We start from the raw sequence: 21692 nt of genomic DNA on the forward strand, positions 1-21692 counted from the left end.
TCATTTGAATGACATGTTTTCCACTTATTTTGCCCATTTTGTGGCTTCATTTCCTTTTGAGAGGACTTCCAAGTGTTCATGGAGGAGATGGTGGTCTTGAAGAATTCTTAAGATTTGTATGAAGTGAGGTAGGGGCAGACTTTGAGAAGCAGGTACAGTTGTGGGGGGAAATACCAAGATTTTAGACATCCATGCAGGGTCACTGAACATTTCTTGCAGGATTAAAAAACTAAGCTACTTTTCCTAGATGTTTTATATTATAGCAAATAATTCTTCCAATATAATTAATTATGTATGATAAATCTGATGTAGGTTTTATAACTTGCCAAAGGTCATGAGCATTCTAAGCCAATAGTCAAGATTTGAATCTTGACATGTTTTGCTCCAAAGCCTGTTGCTTCTATTAAAATATTATAAACTATATCAGGAATATTATTCTGGTGGCAAATTGTAAGGTACATAAGCAGGGAGAAGAAGATATTTTCAAGAAGTCTAGCTGGTTGACTATTTTAATAGTCCTCATCACTGGCAAAGAGGGACAGACTAGGGAAGACAGTGGGTGAGACAGAAAAGTATTAACAGCAACCGAAATGATCAAAAGTATAAACTCGAAGGTGAAGAGATACAAAGGAGGAGACAAAGACAGCTGGACTCCTACGACTGGGTGAGAGGAAGGCTGACGATACCATTTATGGTGTTAGAAATAAACAAAGGAAAGCTCATTTAAAATGGAGTTGGGACGCCCTGAAAGGGGATTTCTCACACACCGCCACCCAGACCTCAAACAGAACATACTACAGGCAGGAGACAGGAAAAATTTCTCCTTGGCCAGCAAAACACCTTCACCTCTGTCAGTCATCAGTTGAGCCTCTTCAGTTGCTTGCCTTCAGGTTTGGGTTTACAGCCCAGAAAAAGAAAAACGGCCACACTCAGCCAATGAGAAGCTGTTGCCATCCTCAACTTTTCAAAACAGCCCCTCCCATCTTCCTCTTTTTCTCCATATAAAAGCAAGGCCTTCTCTTCTGGTCTATGGACTTGCCTATGGTTTGACATAGTTTATCCTAAATTGCAATTTCTCTGTTTCCACATAAACCCATTTTGCTGGTGAAATATCTAGCTGTTTGTGGTTGTTTGTTTGTTTTAACGTCAACAATGGACATAAAATCAGGAGAAAGACAACATTTTGAAAGGAGAAGTGTTGAGTTCTTTTGGATCTATGGATTTGAGATGCTAAAGGGTGTATAGTTATATTGTTATTAATCTACTTTCAAATTTCCAGGTTCACTTGTTTCTCCTCTAATTTTGAGTCTTATACCTGTGTTTATTTTATTAATATCTTCACATTTTTAATTGAAGAGAGAAACAGATAACATAATGTTATTCCCTTTAAAATTTTCCACTGATTAATTTTCCCTGGGAACACTAAAAATGCAAGAGAAAAATCGTGGTTCAAGGTCTTTTTTTTTTTTCTTCTTCTTCTCTTTTTTTCTTTCCTCCCACTCTGGTAGACTATTATTTTTACATAGTTTGATTTCTCTCATTAAAGTGAATTCTGTTGTTTTGATCTATTTTTGTTCTTATCTTTTTACTGACCTTTAGAGATCCATCAGTTGCAACCGTAACATGCCTCTAAAATGTTTAATATATTTTAAAATCCTGTTCATACTGTTGTACATGAAGCTGATCTTCACCGTGTGCAACGCATGCTGGAGCCAGATGCTGACATAAGCCTATATGGGTCTCCATTAAATTTGAGCCCTGATGGCATCCTCTTTTTGGAGAATATAAAGTTTAGCATTAACTATTAAAACTTATAAAGAATTTTTTTTTTTAACTGAAAAAGACAGCTAGACATAACTATTCTGAGAGGCTGCTTCATTTTTTTTTTTAAATGATTTGATAGTTTTCATGGGAACAACCTTATGTTCCAGATATAAACTCTATTCTGAGAGGCTGCTTCATTTTTTTTTTAAATGATTTGATAGTTTTCATGGGAACAACCTTATGTTCCAGATATAAACTGCTAAGTGCTAAGACAAAGTCAGTTTTATTACCATCCCTGTGACCCAATTTATTACAATTTGCTATCATATTTACAACACGATCTCTCCCTAGCACTCTGTGTCTGTTTCATACACTCCCAAACTAAACTTGATTTAGTAATTTGTAATTATTCTCCATTGGATTCTTTATTTCCAGGTAAATTATAAGCAACGTGAGGTTAGAAACTATTGTTTCTAATTTTTTATTGCTCTATACCTCTTAATAACATTCTCTAAGAAGATTCTTAATAATTATCATTAAATAAATCAAATAGCAGATGGGGTATTTAGGTGATAATGTATTTAAGAAAAATGCAATTAACTTTATTTCATAAGACTTTTTAGTATTTGGAACAACTGTGAAAATAGCAAAATATGCTCTTTGCATTTATCTTTTAAATTTTCTCTGTAATTGCTCACTTCCCTTCTACTCTCTTGATTCTTGAACAAACTCCTATCACATTTTTAATCTCTGCTTCTCCAATACATCAGCTCTTTCCAAAGTCACCAAAGTTTCCTTATCGTCAATGTAAAGGTCATAGACAACCTTAACCAGTCAGTTAGTAACATTTCATAAGAGTAATCACTTTCCCTTTCTTAATACACTGTCTTCCCATAATTCCATCACACTACTTCAAGTTTCTCCTCTATCCGGGCAATTCTTTTTAGTCCTGTTTTGCTGTTCCATCCTTAGTCCTTATCTCTCTGACTTTTAAATGTAGGAAGGTCCCAGGACTTAATCATTGGATTTCTCTTCTTCTCTATTTGCATTTTCTCTCTACATATGATATCATCCAACTTTTCACCTATGTAACGATAAACACATTTATATCTTCAGTCCAGACCCTCCTCTGAATTCATATATATTTAATTGACTTCCTGATATCTAATACCTCATCCTTAGCAATTCCAAAATAAACTTCAATTTCACCATCCTCTCTTCCCAAAACGTGGTGCCTGCTCTTCCCTAAGTCTCTCTTATTTTGGCAAATGACAATTTTATCTTTTGATTTTCTTCCACATTCCACATCTATTTAAGTTAGCAAACAACTAACAAACAAGAATTGTTCACATCCTTGCTCTTTATATAACCTGTCACGTTGAGAGCAAATATTCTTTTCTTTCTAAACTATATCATTTTCTTCTAACATGTCTCATGACATCTGCTGACTTTTAATTTAATTTAGCTTGGCTAGAATTTCTAGAATAAAGTTGTCATTTTAAGGGTATTATTTTCATAAGCAATGTATAAATTTCAAATAAGTTTATGGAAATGATTATATTTATATATAAAGTGCTTAAATGTAAAATAATGGTATTTTTATTTTTAAAAGTACAAATATGAGTCTTTTAAGTGTTAGAATTATGTCATAGGCATCTTAAAATTTCTTTGAAGTCAAGTTTATTGTCTCATGGAAAGAAGCACTAAATAACTGTTATATGAATAAATAATCAAATAAACAGTTTACTTCTATAAATATTTACATACTGTTTATCTTAAATAAACCCTAAAACCACATAAATTCTTCAACAGTTTCAGAACATGCTATATATATTTTTTTAAACTTAACAAAAGCATAATTCTAAAATATCTCTAATGAAAAGAAAATGGCAAGTTTTATTTATGTAATGCTTTTTCTGAACATGTTTAATATTTGCTTATTCCTGATTTCATGGTGATGAATAAAATAATATGTTATCATAAAAGAAGTGAAAATAATCTTCACACCAGTTCTTATTTTTGTTTGCCTAATGTAGCTTAGTTTATTTCTCACCCCACCAAACTGTGTCAAAGTCCCTGGCTAGCTAAACCCTCATTCCTAAACCCGTGCTCCCTGACACCTTCTAATCTAGTGATTTTTAAAAAACTAAATAACTAACCCAGTCTCTGCATCTTGGTGTGAACATGCAACACATTTCTGACCAATGAGAGGAAAGCAAAAGTTGGACAGAGGCATTCTGGGAAAGGGCAGGTACAGCCTGTGAAGCTTGTCCCTCCACTTTGTTCTTGGATGCAATGCTTAGAGCTGTAGTGGTCATCTTGTTACCAAAACAGAAAGACAAGAAAATGACAAAGATTCTGATCCTGATGTTACTGATCCAGGAATCGACAGCAACAACTCTCTCACTTCTAGACTTTTGTTATATGAAAAAAATAACACATAAACTGTGTGTTGAAGCCAACTAATATCTGGCTTTATTTTACTTTTAGCCAAGAAAGCTCCTAACTGAAAAAAAGAACTATGTTCATATTTTCCACCTTTGCCTTCTTTTTTTTTTTCCCCTGCATTTTAACTGCCAGATGTACTATTTTAAGAAAGTCAGATATTTTAAAAGCAAAAGAGAAAACCAATGGCCCTTCTTTTCCAGATAATAGTTAATAACCCTGGTGCATCTATTATACCTGCTTAATTATCAAAATCTCCTGGTCATTCGCTAGGTTTTACCTGCATCAGTCTTGACTGAACATTTTATTTTGGGGGGAGAACTGTGCCCCATACATTTACAAGTGCCATTAAACAGAAGCTTGTAAAGTTTCCTTAATGATGCAGTGTCTGAATTGTGGGATTTAAGTGTGTTGTAATGGACATGCATTGTCATCTTTTTTCAAATAGTGATAAAATTCAAAAGTAATAAGATATTTTCCTAACTTATAAACCTCAAGCAAATATTGTTCTGGCAGATCAATAAAGAGAACATGAAGAAAACAAGAGTTCTTCATTAGTATTTAACTTGGCAAACACGAATATCCAATTTTTTTTATTTCTGGGTCCCCAGTAGATTGGAAGTAACCCAAGAGAAAAAAAAATGAGAGGGTGAGGCTGTTTCTGTGTCTTTTAAAAATATTCTAAAGAGGACTTGAAGAAAAGACAAACAAACCTTCTTTACAAAGACTTTTGGTCATTGCACCCCACTTTAAATAATGTTTTTAACATAGAATGGATTGCTTTATATTTTAAGGGGAGGTTTATTGTGACCGAATTCACAAACCCCCCACATTTTAAAGCATTTAATAACAATGTTTAGTAATATAACTACTTTTTAAACTTATATAAATGGCCAATCTCTAATTAGAACACATTTCTAATTATGGGGAAACCCATTTTTTTTCTAAAGAGATTGCCTAGAAGATGTTACGATTCTGCAGATGTTCTGAATACAGACTTAGAGCCACCAGATAAAGTAAACAAAGAAGAAAAATTGAATTTACATCAATTCAAACAACACTGAAATATAATAGCAAGACAACTTTACACTTTGCCCGAAACCATTTTATTTATATGCAAAAGAAATCATTACCACTAAGGAAAGAAGAACACATCTATATGAACCAGATTCTCTTCTTTGCTAGAATATTAGTTTTCAATCTGTTCTTTGTCTATTATTTTTCTGTGATTGAAATTATATATACTATTTACCTTAGGCCATATTTAATGGTATGTATTGCTTTGGACATCCAGGAGATGATAGTTTTAAATCTCTTTGTTTTGTAAAGGGTCATTACAGAAATAATCTAAAAGTAGTACGGAATTGACAGATTAATTCCTTTTAAATATCCTGACTAGTGCATAACTACAAACTTTCTTTTCCACAGTCTTCTACTTTTCAAATTACATATATTTATTTTTCTATCTGGGATATTTCCTAAGCAAATAGCTTCCTTTTAGTTGTAATGTCAGTTGAACTCACACAAAATTTCAGATTTTCTTAGGGCAAATAGAAAGAAGAACGAGAGAAAGCAGTTGATAGGCCCTAACTTCCTTCATTCCCTCGCACTGTGTTGACTGATGCAGAACACTATCATCTCTTCTTGGGTACATGATGGGACCACCAAATATATTAGTACTTTAGCTATTGGCAAAATAGCCCAAAACAAACAAACAAAAAACAACAAAACAATCTAAAGAACACAATTATAAATTTTAAGATGGTATGCACTGAGAACCAACTTGTAAAATTCAGGCTAGTTTTTCTTTGTTATCAGGTAATGATGTCTCAATATACAGAAAGAGAGATAGAGAGAGAGTGGGAAGGATGGAGGGAGAGAGAAAAAAAGGGAAACATTCTTGGAATCTATCTAGTCTTAGTATTTTTAAAAAGGGTTAAAGGAATACAAATTAGTTGATAGATGGTCATAGGGATGAGGAGCATGGCATAAGGAATGCAGTTAGCATTAATATGTTGGCTGGGTGGAGGGCTGAGGGAGGGAGCAATTGGAGGGATCTTTTTATGAACTATATAGATGACTAACTAATGTACTATATACTTGAATAAAGAAATTTTTAAAAAGGCTTAGCATTGCTATGGCTCTCTAAGCTTTTTTTTTTTGGTATAACTTATTATTTCAAAACTATATAAGATTAAAATTATCCTATAAATTGTTGAAATATTAAAAATCCATAAATCTGACCATCTAGGTTTACTTAAAACCAATTAAAAATCAAACTTAAAAAGAAGGTCAGTTAAACTTCTTTATCCATCAAGTCTTCTCTATAACATGATTGATGGTACCATAAAGAGAACAATAAACTCATTAGAAGAAATTTCTGAGTCATGTAGTCCTTGACAACTTTTGGTGAAAACTTTTTAGCCATACTTTGATGGGACTCATCTAATTTTAGATAGTATAGAAAATGATTTGTTATAAAATGATATATATTTATCATTATAAATATATGTAAATGAGAATGTAATCTGAATTATTTTAACCCAAATATTCTTAATTCTATAATTTTTAATGTGTTGCTTATTTGAATTTTTAAATAATTAGCAAATTTAAATAATATAATTGAATATTTTCCATGTATTTTAATTGATATCTAGCTAAATATATTTTTATGACAGATACACACACATATATGTTATTTTCTAATTCGTAAAATGCATAACGCAAGGGACAGCCTAGTGTATCTTTCATATGGGACTGGTGGTACATTAACGCTAGGGAAAAAAATGCAACCTTAAAAGGAGTTACAGTAATCCAAAAGGCTGTCCATAATATTCTATTCAGTGGGTGAAGAGAATTACTAAATGAGGTGTGGAGAATGTTTCCATATTTTTTCTATAAACAAAAACTTTTATTATTGTATTTATATATATTAGTACATGAATAAATTTGAGGAAGGATAAACATACATATATAAACACATTCATCTATATTTAATACCCTAAGTATATATTAATTTTGTGCCTTTAAATTTCATTTTAAAATGTATTAAAGAAAATAATTAACCTTTAAGAAATGGAAGAAGAAGAAGAAAAAAAAAATGCCTAATTATGGTTGATGAGCTTTACCCAGAGTGATGAATTCTACTTTTACTTGCTTTAGATTTAAAAGGGAGGCATATGGCACAAATTGCTAAGACAAGAATCATTGCTCGAGGATAAACTTAGTTACAGCAGTACAATCAGAAGCCAAAGATGTTTCATTTGTAAGGTACTATTCATCATAATTCCTTAAAAGCATTTCAAAAAAAAGAGATAGGAAAAAATATTTTAGTAAGATTTTCTGATATATGAATGTTCTGTTCCTGCACAATTGCACAATTGCTGATGTTTGCAGTAATGGTGTAATTTGGAGTAATTGTTATATATCAGCCTTTTGCAATTATCACTGCAGGTATTGAAATCTGTTAATTTCTCATAACACATACAGGATGCTGTTAGATTTTGATTAAATATTTAACAGTCTTCTAATTTAATGAGTCCAGAGTTACTGATAGCAAATCACAACCTGTTATTTTTCATGCAAAAATAAAACAGGGTGACCTTCAGCTGGATACATATAAAGTAAAACACTGCAAATTATTGATGATTTCTGAATTAGCATCAGAATATTTTAAATGCAAAAACTAGCACAGTTTATATTTGAATTTAATATTTCAGACCATCGCTCCTTTTGCACATGCAGACACACCAAAACATACTCTCCTCTTTTTTGGCAAGATAACTTCATCTACAACTTCGGAGAGAATATAGTGCATTAAACAGAAACACCCTCAGCCTTCATATATTCATCTATCTGCATCTTTCTGTAATCCTCTACTTACTCTCTCCTGATGAAACAGTGACAGAAGGATCTTTTTATCTCTAAGTGTAATCTTTTAATTTTTAATTCTTCTAACTTTTTCAGGATACTGATATGATTAATGCATCTCCTGTATCGCCAACCTTTCTCTACAAGATCTTCCAAACCAGACTTGAATTTAATCTATCTTTGAAGTATCTTTCTCTTTATAATATTCCCTGAGTATTTAATCCTTACCTCACTCCTTAGCTTCAACTGTAGATTTTCCGGAAGACATCAACACTTGGCTCTCTGTACATTAAATTTCCCATTTAACATTAGTTGGATCTGTCAAAATCACCCCAAATACAACACTTCAAAAAATAAATTCATGATGAATTTAGCACCCCTCTTCTGAGCCAATCTGTTAATGTTACCATCATTTATCCAATTTTGCAAACCATAAATCCAAGGATAATTATTAACATTTTTTTCTCTTAATTACTTCTATCCAGTTAATCACCAAGCAGAGCAATCATTTTTAAATTCTAAATATTATTAAATCTTCCCTCTTTTCTCCATTTCCATTCAACTTCTTGGCTTCTTTGCTATTCACATTGAAGAGTTTCATCCATCCACTTCCATTCATTATACCAAATATATATATTACTAGTAACTGTATCACCTTCAGAATCTTTCGTTCAAGAACCCTACTTTCAGACTAGCAGCTCTCCTTCTTTCAGTTCACCTACTCGGGTACCTCCACTTCAACATTTGATGCTATTGGAAACTACTTCAGGCCATTGACCCTCACATGTTTTCATTGTACTCCAGCCTCCCTTGTATGCCAACTTCCCTCATTACTCATTATGACCCTTTGCCATTATCATTTCTTTTTATATATCCTTAACTCCCTGGTCTCTACCTCCTTTCTTAAGTACTCACCTAGCAAAAGTTCCATCTTAGGTAAAGCCAAATTTCCAAGTTCCCATGCCTTCATCTCAACAATCGTTGCATAGCTGAATAAAACACAACAATGCTAACTAGGATCATTTTAATCATTCTGATTTATAACTACAAATCTTAAGTAGGTCCTCAGCACTGTCTAGCAATACTGCAATACTTCTAGGATGACATCCTCTCTTTGGTGAACTATCAAATCTTTTCTTTTTTTCAAATTTCTAATATTGGCTCTCCTGCTCTAGTCTGAGATGATGTCTTCATTTTATACGTCATTTAAAAAGAAGATAAATTGTGAATTGCCCCATTTTCTCACCATCAAATCCACTTCCTACCTGCATATTTACTTATATACTTATATACTCTAAATTACTTCAAGTTACAAGGGATGCAAAATCCCCACTCCTTTGCATGGCCAAATTCCCCACTTACATATTGAATTTCATCCTTTCTGATGATTAAAAACATTTGTGCCTGCAGTTGTTCATTATCTCCTGAAATATAAATTTTCTCTTTTTTTAAATTACTCCTATCAGGTTATGAATATGTTATAATGTTTCCCAACCTAAGCAAAACAAACAAAAAATATAATTTCCCTTGATTCCATGTTTTTCTCCCTTTGTAGCAAACCCCTTGAAAGCTTTCTCTGTAAAATATGGTGCACTTCCCTCTGAGCTTTCTTCATCTCAGTTTATGACATCACCTTTTGCTCAGTGACTCTCGTCAAAAACCCAGTGTCATCTATATTTCTCTTTTCCTTACCACCCTCATGCCATCCAATTTATTTATAATTTTCTCATAGTAGTCATGCAAACATCTAATTATAAAATAATATTTTTACAATCTTGTTAAATGCTTTATTTCTATATACATTATGGGCCCTATAATGTTATAGTTATTGTTCTAAATAGTCAATATCATTTAAAAAAATTAAGAGAAGAAAAATGAAAGAAAATATTTTCTATTTACCCATGTTCTTACTAATTCAATGCTCTTTATGTAAAATAATATTGAATATGATTTTTCTACTATAATTTTCATGATATTAAGAATTATGTTAACTTTCTATTCTCTCCTCAGTGCCTTAGCACAATATCTGATATGTAGTAAATATAAGAAATATTTACTGGCTGATTATTGTTAGGTAGCACATATGGAAGAATGGATGTTTTGTTTTATCCTTTCAAAAATAAAATATGATATATTTGATCATATCGACAGTGGGAAATTTTTTTTCTTAGCAGAAATAAATTTTCACCTTATCAAACAGGAAAGAATCAAGTAATACATAATCCAGAATTCATACTCTACCACCTGAACTCATTACTACTCTCATTCAACTTTGCCCCATCTCTAAATCTTACAGTAAGAACTAGAAAGGAAAATCATTCATAAATTAGTATCAGGTCTGATAGAAGTAGTTCTCATATGGAAATACAGTAATTTTACCAAATCTCTCTAGAATAACTATCACTTTAGAAAAGATTTTTTAAAAAGCCTGTTTATTCATACATTTTAGATAAGTCACTGATGTATTAAAATATAAAAAATAGAAATATATATTTACATTATGTTATCAATATACAGAAGTATATGCTTAGTTCATGGAAAGCAGTGCTCTATCCCAACCAAGCAATTCTAGATTATTATTAGACTAAAATGTGCTGTGCGAGGACAAGTACTGTAAAATCCTATACATTAGAGGAAAGCTTAATAGGTAAAAGTTAGGAATTTAGAACTAAGAAAAAGACAATGGGTGAAATTGTTTAGGTAGGCTATAAAATATTCAAACATCCTCATCATAGGAATAGTTCTTAACTGTTCTGCTTGGGAACCAGCATGGCAGACAGAAAACAATGTGGTCTTCAGAATCAGACACACTTGAACTCAGATCTTTGCTCTGCCATGTACTAACTAAATGATTTTTGGCTATTTTCTTCTTCTTTTTTTTTTTTTTTTTTTACCATTTTAAGTAAATCGCTTACTTACTCTGAACCTGTGTCCATATTTGTAAAATGGTAGTGGTGACAACTGCTTTTATATGTTTATCATGAAAATCAAATGTGATCATGTAGCACACCTGATAGAAACATAGTAAAAAATGGTGAAAACAAGCTCACAGCTAAATCTGAGATTTTTGAAAAAACAACACTATTCTCAGAAAGAAATAATAACCGGTATTTAAGTTTTCCCATTGGTCCTTTATTTCTTCGTGCATAAAATGATTTAGCTATCCACTCTGGGATTTTAACTGTAGGATGTGGGATCAAGAGGTCTAAGGAAAAAAAGTAGCTTTAAAAGTAGAGTATGCTTTGTGCTTTAAAAAAAAAAAAAAAAAGTGTGTTTTTTTGGGTTTTTTTTGCCTTAACGAGTAAACTTTTTTATGGAAAGAGGTTTTTGTTATTGTTGTTTGGTTTGTACTCTACTAAAAGTAACAATAATTATTCTATAAATGACTCAGGCATATGGAATGCTTTACTCTGGGCAGAGGAACAGAGCGCCATAAAAACTGCAATGGCTACAAACATTCAGAGTTTATTAGAGGTGTATTTCTCTTTCTTTATTCATTCTTTAGTACTGAGTTACTGTGAAATTACAATGAAATTATATCACTTTGGATTTGAAGGTGGATGGTAGCAGAGAATGAAATCACTGTAAGGGATTTTGTTGGTAAATCAAAGTGCTCTCTGTTAATTAGCTCCTGCCTACACACATAGTATGGAAAAATAATTGTATGTTTATGAAAGAATGATTAGTTAGGAAATGTGCTGAGGTAATAAGAAAAAAGCATGATGAGAGCAATTTGAGTTAATATCTACACATCACTTTATGTAACCACATAACAGAAGGGGGCCCCAGTTAATTACATTCCTTTAGTTAAATAGAAAATATGAGGAAAAAAAAAAGATACTTAGGGTCCAACACAATGTATGCCTAAATAATATTGGGGAATATTTTAGACTCACTTCTGAATATATATAAATAAAAATAAAAATATTGGCTACAAAACACATTTTAAGAGAGTCTGCACAGTACCATTCCAAATCATTGAGTAACTTTTAATTTAAAGAGTAGAAAATACCAGAAATTCTGAATGCAGACCCAAATTATGATATTTTAGTCCTCTCTGGTAGAAATTTATAAGACCTGTGTGCATATATAAATATACAGGTATATGCAATGAGTTCAGGCAAACAGATGTTTTTCCTTGCATCTGTCTAATCGTCCCATCTGTAACCTATTGAGATGATAAACACCCTTCTATGAATATGCAAAATCATTTATTCCACTATTCTTGTAGTATGTAAAATGGTTACCAAAATGTCATTCATAGGAAAAAGACTTACTACCTCTCTGTCCAGATATCACATTCTAAAGCCAAAATCTGTAATCTCTAAAGTGAGGAGGCAAAAGTAAAAGTATTACAATTTCTGTTTACTTCATCCTTTTAATTATCTATCATATATTCTATTTATATAACTGCATAGATGAGTGTGTGATTAAAAGGTTTTCATTGGTAAGAGTATTCAAAGGATCATGATGACCACTCTAGAGCAGTGCTACCCAACAGATACATAATGCAAAAAAGTGTATTATTTAAAATATTCTAGTAGATATATTTTAAAAAGATAAAATTCATTAAAATAAAGTTTTACTTAATCTAATATATCCAAAATTATTACCATTTCAATATGTAATCCATACAGGAACAGTTTGAGATGGTTTACATTCTCTTTTTTACATTCTATCCCCAAAATTCAGTGTACCTTTTACAATTACAGCACATCTCAACCTGTTTTAGCCACGTTTAAAGTGCTCAATGACCACATGTGGCTAGTGGTTATTATATTGGACAGAGCAGGTATAGAGAACTCTTGAAGAAGACTCACTAATGTGATAAATAAATGGAAAAGCCATAAATTTGGTGTTAACATTCAGGCAGTTTGATCCTAATTATATCTATGAGTTACTGCTAAGAAATGGAGTATTGAACACCTGAAACCAGTGTGTATATTAACACCTACCTTATAGCATATAAATGAAAAAGGAATTCTGGTTTTAGTTCTTATACCTTATTGCTTACTTCTGGTTCTTTCTGAGGCAAACAAGAAATAAATTATTTAAAGATAGTAAGACAAACTTCTCTGATATTTAAAGTGTCATTATATGGCAAAGTTGCATGAGAAACAGAAAGTAATTAAACTCCTTCCTTGCAGGAAGAGAAAAAATTAAAACGATATCGTTGGAAATATTATATGCTTAAATCATTATAGTAGGATGTGGTAGGTAGAATTCAAAGATGGCCCCCAAGATTCTAGCTCCTGGATAACTAAATTGTTCTATGCACCAAAAAGAAAGGAAAAATGGGAAAGCCTAAATACTGGTTCTTATTTCTCTCCCAGAACAGAGTTGCTTTTTTTCAAAATCTTCTCAGATTTAGCTAGGAGCTTGCTTCACCATTCTTAAAAATAAATTCAGGTGTACTGCATTATCATAGTTAATATTCATAATAAGCATATAACAATAGTTATCACTATTACTATTTTAGAAATGAGGACATAGGTTCAAGGTAATTAAGCAATTTACAAAGAAAAACACTTAGCTAGTATGTGGCAAGGCAAAGATCTGAGCTCTAATACGTCTGATTGATTCTAAGTCTACATTTCTATCATGTGGATTCCCGAGTGTAAGAATAGTTAAGAGCTCTTCCTGTGAGGCTATGCTTAAATCACCATGATAGATGTGTTAGGCAGAATTTGAAGATGTTCTCCAAGATTCCAGGCCCTGATGTATACACACGCCATCTCCTAGTTATTCGTTCAAGCACTAACCTAGGTGCCGCTGTGAAAGAATGTTGAAGATGTTATTAAAGTTCCAAATCATTGACCTTAAGATAGGAGGACAATTGCGTAAGCTTGATCAAATCGCATGAGAATTTAAATCTTCTTCTACATGTCAGAGAATTAAAAACTAAGAGATTCAAAGAATGAAAAGAATTTGATTTACTGTTGCTGTCTTTCAAGATAAAACAGGCTTCATGGCAAGAAATGCACATGGCAAAGAATAAGGAATAAAATGAGAGCCACAGTCCTACAACTGCAAGGTCCTGGATTCTACCAACAAAGTGAATGAACTTGGAAGAGGACTCCAAGCTCCAAATGAAAATACAGCCAAGATAGCACTTTGATTTCAAACTGGTGAGATCCTACAGAAAGAACTCAGCCATGCAATACCTGTACTTTTACTTAGAAGTGTTTGTTTTTAAGCTGCTAAATTTATGGTAATTTATTACCCAGTAATGGAAAACTTATACAGCAATTGAGCAATTCTTTCACTTTACCTAATCACAAAGTTTGTTGTTTTCATTTCTGTTAATCCTTACCATTTTAGTTATCAAACATATAATCACATCTATGATATTTTGAATTTCAAAATAGGTTTTAGGGGCAAACTATGATAGATTTGATGCTAAATCACTAATATCTTCAAACTGAAGAAGTTTAATACATTCACCTTTTTAATAATTATTCTGCCTTTTTTCTATAAAACATTGAAATCATTTCACACACAAAGCGTGCTTTTAAGGATTGAACACCAGGAGTAGATATAATATCAAATATATATACTATATGTGGTAACTCTCATTGTTTTATTGTATATTAATTCCAAGGGATTCAATCAGTAGTATTTGAGTGCTGACTAGTTGAGAAGCAATTACATTAGGACTCTCAATAATTTACTGGTAACTTTTATGCCATATTTTAGTAGGGTGCTAAGTAAGATGTCATTTTTTTTTTTTTACATACATATATAACTTGTTCAACTTATTTAATTCTTTGTCCTTTGGAAAGCACAAGGTAATTTCTCTTTATTAAGAATCATCTTGTTCATTTTGCCATATCTGCTATTTTTTCACTTCCTTTGCACCTTGTCAAAGCATCTCTATATGTACTATCTATAGAAATGTTTGCAAAGGATTTATATTTTTTAGTCAGTTGAAATTTAGATGGCTCTTAGTTGAAAGATATTTGTTAGCAATGAAATGTTATGAAATATAATTTAATATTTCTAATCTACTAAAATCCTAATTAAAAATCCTGAGTAAATACTATTGATATTCTTATACCTCTAAAATAAATGTTAGAGGTCAAATCTTGGGATAGCACATGCCAAGTACTTTTAAAACTATAAATATCTGTGTAAAGAAAAAAGCCAAGGCTTCAGAGGTATCTCTCACTTTTTGACTTTCATTTTTAATAAAAGACATTGGATTGTTAGTAATGACTTTCAATGAAGCCTAAGATATTTCGAGATAATAGACTGTAAGCAATCCTGACATTTTTCCAATTCAGAAATTAATAATTGGAAAACACTATAATTTCTATACTATGGAAAGATGCTCATTGGAGAGAAGGAAAAAGTATTCATAATGGTTCACTCAACCCACTGAATTTTTACTCTAACCCTTAACTAGCATAATCAACACCTTCCCAGTTCAATAATGCTATCTTTAGATTTTCTATTACAGTCCCAAAGTCAATGCTCTTAAAAAAATATTTTTTGACTTTCAACTGTAAGTATGACTTCTGCTGGTCTAATTTTTATAGCCAGTGAGTCTGAACATTATATTAATGTTTCTAAAGTCTCTAAAAGCTTTGGTAACAATGTGTAAAAATTTTAATTTAATTTTAAAGGCTACTCATACAACTTTGTGACTTTTGTTTAAACACTTTTGTTTAAAGCAACTACTTGAACTGTATGAACAGTAATTAACAACTGAGCTATTTTGCTCTTGCTTTATAATTCTTCGATAATTTTTGTATTTTATGATTTCTGGGAAGTGAGGGTCACTAACAGCTGGAAAAGAAGAAACTCATTCTCCTTCACCTCTTCAAACTCTAATTCAAAAGTCAATTTAATATAGAGAATGTGGTAGGCTGAGGATGGATAATAAAAAGCCTGTGTATTTTATTTATAGGACTTAGAAATCATAACACAACTGCCACTCATCTGAGGTAACCATCCATGGGCGATTCTGACCATTTGATTTGGACATAAGTTATGAACTAGTTCCTTGGGGGCAAAACAAAGAAAGAAAAAAGATTGTGCCATTTGTGAAAGTGGTGCCAGGAATATCACATCATCTCTCCCATATATCACACGTGGGCCACACTACTAAAGATAAACTGTTATGTGACCTCTTAGGTAATAACCACTGTACCATAAAGTAAAAGTGTGATGAAGGCATTAAAATGCAACAGGAATATGAAATGTTTCAAATACTCGCCTATATGAGATTTAGAGAGTTAAATTGAATTCAATTACCTGTTTCATTTTATGAAGAATCTAGAATAATTGAATTGGAGCAAATAGCCAGATAAAAATGCTTAAAACTATATCTAGTGTGTCCATAATTTCTGTCACAAACTCAAAAACAAATATTAGTTTACATTTTGGATTACCTAACAAAAATAAATTTTTGCCAATAGAGACTTTTTTGTTGTTGAGATTAACAAATTTAGACCCTAATGAAATAAGAGATTAAAATTATAAAAAGCTTTGCATATATATTTGACAAGGAAATTAAAATTGAATATAATCTAATACTTTGCTCTATCAGATATATACGAAAATAGCATATGTGCAAACTAAAATAAATAGCATATAAAAAAGGATTAAAAAACTTGCTGAACATATTTGTTCATAAGATTCTTGATGAAAAAGTAAGAACATCAAAGGCAAATACTATTTTTAAGACATTGAATTCAGATAAGGAAATAATAGAGAAGTTCCAAAATATCAAGTATTGTTTTCATTATAAGTAGTATATTCTAGAAGACTACAGGTGTAAAAAAAAAAAAAAAAAATCTATCCTATCCTATCCAATCTTCCTGGAAGAAATTCCAGCAGCAGCCTGTAAGGTAAATGGAGTGTGGAAAAACAATTCACAAATTTCAGGCTTGGGAAAGAATAACATTGCATAGAAAATAAAAGTCTATCAAGATTGGAAACATTTCATCTGTTTTCATTTAAATCTTCAATCTTCTTTCCTGCTGGCTTAAGAAACAGAATACAGCATAATGGGGCAGTAAGGAGTGTGAACTCTAAATATTTCAAAATGGTCACATTGACATGCTCAATGTAATTTTCTGACTAAAAAGAAAACCAGGCATTTGGATAACCTCCCAGTTAAAACTGAAACTTAAAACAATTATTTTCTATCATGTTTTTTGTCCTTCTAATATGTAAGATTCATCTTTAATCAATTAAGACAAAAGCTTAAAAAAAACTATCATAGAATTTAAAAAAAAGGTAAATGACAAAAAACAAAGGTAAATGACCTGAAATATTCCTCAATTAGTCCTTTGCTTTCAATCAAATGTATACCCACCCCATTTCAGAGAGGTAAACATTTACTGCAATATTAAAAACTTGAAAAAGGAGATACTTGTTACTTTGACTTTTCATCATTCAATTTGTGTCAAAAATCTCCATGGTCATCAACAAAGTGTCCAAGCTAAATCTTTCATGTAAATTCTAAACTGCTTTAAAAATATCCTCTGACAAGTCAGTACAATTGAAGAACAGAGTCACATTTCTTTAAATTTGGGTTTGAAACAGGTATTAAAGATATCCACAGATTTCTAAAAGGAACAACTAGATATCCAGTATCAAATCTTTGAAATCACTGTATTTAGAAGTGTCATACAAAATCTAAATGCTTAAAACTTGAGAAATTTTGACATGTCAATTCTGTAGTCACTAAACTGTTGGATTAACATCATACTGATATATAACATAATAGAAAACAACCTCATGAGATTTTTTCCAAAAGATTATTTTACCAATATTTCAACTAGAGACTTTACTACCAACAGTGTACATCTACTAGTTAATAGTTCCTGTGCATTATCTAATTTAACCTTCACATCAATCTCAAGAATTCCCATAAAACAAACAAACAAAAAACCCCACCATTATCATCTCATTTTACAGATAAAAAACATGGTAGAGCCAATATTTGAACCCAGGCTTTCACATTCACAAACTCCTGCTTTTCACCTGTACAAAGGTCTACAGGTAATTTTTTTATAAGATTGATGGATTGATATGTACATGGTTACCTATTTAGGACAAAGCTAATCTGAATTAAGTACATTGACTTTGACATTAACCTGAGGCTGTATGGTATGGCCTGGGAACCCAGGCAAGTAACAGGATTAAAATTCACAAATCGCTTTCATTTAAATGTTGAGAATACTAAATCTATAATAAGATAGTGTGGAAGGAAAAGGGGATCTGTAATGAATTTGATCAAAAGTAACATCACAGGGTGATCTGATCATAAACTCCTAACTGGGCAGTCATGGTGGGTAGTCATGGCTTAGGCCTATGAAAGGTTTATCTTTATCTTAAGTAAGTCCTGCTGATTGGTCTTGTGCATCCTGGTTAACTCAGCTTTGAAAGGCTAGAATAAATCTTTTTTAGATCCCTCAGAGGCTTAACTACCCTCAAGAGAATACATAATCTTGTTAACTATCCTGTACTTGCTTTCTCCCACCTTCATCTAATCTTCCTTTTGTTCCTTCCTGCCTTCCAAGTATATAAAATAAACTGCAAAACCATCATTTTCCATAGCATTTGAGGTCTTGTCTTGCTTCCTGACAAGTCATCAGTTTGGCTCAGATAAACTCTTATAAAAAGTATCTACAAGTTTGTATGCTTTATACGTTGACAATACACCATGATTTTACGTTATATGACCTCAATTATGTCATTGAAAACCACAATCTATCAGTATGGTTTTAACCTTTTCTCTCTCTGTATACGTCTCTGTCTGCAACCTGCTGCCATCATATCAGTGGCCCTCATTATGGCATTGAATCTTAAGGTGAAGAAAGAAATGTCCTCCCTTCCTTCAAAGGATCCATCAGAAGGAGTAGAGGTACACATGAAAGCTCCCTGGGTGACTTTAAAGCACTTCCCTCCTCCACCTGGGAGGTGTTTTCCCCGTCTCTAATGTTGAAAATCCTTGATATACAGAGAAACAATAAATAACATATTGAGTGATTTATCTGAGCCAGGCACTGTTCCATGGACTCATTCAATCTTCACAGCCAATTTATAAACTATATTAATACTCCTATTTTATACATGAAAAAAAGTGAGGCTCAGATCATTTTAAGGAACTCACCCAAGGTTATACATCTAAAAAATGGCAGAGCCTGGTTTTGAATTTAGAAAATCTGATTCCAAAGACATCACTTTTAACCACCCTATTATATTGCCTTTCACTAGTTGGTTGGGATAATTAAAAAAATATATATATATTTAAACAAATGTAAAAACACCCTTCAAAATGATAGTACAGTGACTTGATCAAAATCTCAAGGAGGAAAAGTTATTTCATGAATATAGGAAGAATTTAAAACAAACCTTGGTTTCTAAAACTTCACTTTGGGCCTGGGCATAGGGGGTGGAGTCTCCCCCCATCTCTCTCTCTCTCTCTCTCTCTCTCTCTCTCTCTCTCTCTCTCTCTCTCTCTTTCTCTCTCATCCCTTCTCTCTTGTTGACTTTTTTCCATAATTTTGGCCTTTCTCTAAACAACTGTACTGTCTAGCCCAAGTGCCAAAGTACCACTATTGTATAAGTCATTTAACTCTACAACATTCTTTCTTTTTAGAATTTAATGTCTCTATTTGCTTCATTAAAAAACATTATTAAGATATATCACTTATTTGATTATCTTTTAAAAATTTAAAGGCAAAACACCATATAAATCTAAAAATTATGACTAAATTTAATGACATCGATGAATCTCAGAAATACAATATTTAGCAAAAGAAGCCAGATGCAAAGCATACATACAATTATTCAATTTATATAATTTGTATGAAGTGCAAAAACAGGGAAACTGACCTTTGGTACTAGCGTTCAGGACAGTGGCTACACTTGAAATGGGGGGGGTACCAGGGGGTTCTGTTTCTGGTACTATTCTGTTTCTTCTTGATCTGACTGATGATTACACAAATTTTTCACTTGGAGAAATTCACTGAGCTTTACAGTTATGTTTTGTGTACTTTTACACTATATATGCTATATTTTAATACAATGGTTCACATTAAAAGGCAATACTTCATCCAACATCTCATCTTGCTAATAATAATTTAGCACTACTTTCTCTCTTCCAAAAGATACAATTGTTTCACAAAGAAAGCTACCGATATTTCTATGTATCATTGTAAAGTTACTATTTTCCTAAATATAAGCTTTAAAAGTCAAATTTTTTGAGGTTTAATTTATATTCAGTAAAATTCACTCTTTTAAATGTACTGAACTACAATTTTTGAAAAGCACATACATTTGTGTAACCATCACTATTAAGATACAGAACAGTTTCATTATACTTCCAAATATCCTAATGTCCTTCTGTAGTCAATCTCATCTCTCACTCCCCAGCCTTTGGCAACACTAATCAATTTTCTGTCCCTACAATTTTGTCTTTTCCATAATGCCATATAAATGCAACCCTACAGTATGCATTCTTTTAAGTATAGCTTCTTTCATTTAGTATAGTGTATTTGAGACCCATCCATGTTTTGTGTGTCAACAGTTTCTTCCTTTCTATTTCTGAGGAGTGTTATATGTATGGATATACCTCAGGTGAAGAATATTTGAGTAGTTTACAGTTTTATGGTGATTTTTGAATAAAGCCACTACAAACATTCATGCATAGGTTTTTGTATGAACATGAGTGAAATATCTTGTTTTTCAATTCCAATGTGTACTTTGACCTGCAAAAAATATTTTCTATATTTTCCTTTAGTCTGTGGTGATTCTGATACCTAGAGCATATATACCAACCAGTTAAAATGATATAAAATCAGAAATTGAATCAAATTAGATAACAAACATCTTACAAAAATACATCAACATTTGCAAATTCCTCTTAAAAATATTTTTTTGCAATCATCTACAGAACTAAAAATGAAAATACTCTATTAAAGTTCTAGATTAATAATTCAAAATTATTTAACTTTGTTTAAATTGTACAAAATAAAAAAATAATGTTATTACTAATTTGGATTCTAAAATCATAATTGATAAAGGAAGAAATAGGAAATGTGGCTTGAAAAGTGTTATATGCCTCTTCATAATTTCCTTAATTTAACATATTATAAATTTCACCCAACTGGTTAGTACTTTTCATCCACGATAACTGGGAAAGAATTTGAGTGACAAAATGGAAACATGGTAGATGTTACCTAGCATGTTGTGGTAAAGTGGAATGGCCCGTCCAAGGGTAGTAAATGCAGTCATGACTAGTGGGACCGCTACACCTGCAGGCAATTACAGAACAGAAAACATCATTCTCCATTCACAGTGACATGCACACACATGCACCAGTGCTCACACATGGAGCCTCGAGGAAGAACATGGGAAGCAAGCACACCAAGTACCTATCCATCAGGCCGATGCAGTCTTCAATACTTGAGCCTATGCACCTGCAGAATATCCAAATTTAAAAAATACAAAGAAAAAAATTAGTCATTAAAAAAAATCAATAAGATGAATACCAATTGTGTCAAATTCTTAATTATAGTTATTAGACAATTTTGGAACGCCATGAATTTAAAGCCACTGAGTTTAGCCCTAGAATTTCATTTTGAAGTATTCTAGAG

At 31.9% G+C, this 21692-nt stretch overlaps 1 protein-coding gene across 1 annotated transcript in view; it reads right to left on the reverse strand.

Annotated features, from left to right (window-relative positions):
- The window catches only part of ERBB4 (erb-b2 receptor tyrosine kinase 4), a 988299-nt gene that overhangs the window by 230559 nt on the left and 736048 nt on the right, over positions 1-21692 (reverse strand). The window contains exon 16 of the mRNA XM_006908488.3: positions 21276-21350. Within this exon, the coding sequence (XP_006908550.1) occupies positions 21276-21350 (75 nt within the window). The remainder of the gene's footprint in view (positions 1-21275; positions 21351-21692) is intronic.

The sequence above is a fragment of the Pteropus alecto genome, unplaced genomic scaffold, assembly GCF_000325575.1.
Source record: "Pteropus alecto unplaced genomic scaffold, ASM32557v1 scaffold182, whole genome shotgun sequence".
NCBI lineage: Eukaryota > Metazoa > Chordata > Mammalia > Chiroptera > Pteropodidae > Pteropus > Pteropus alecto.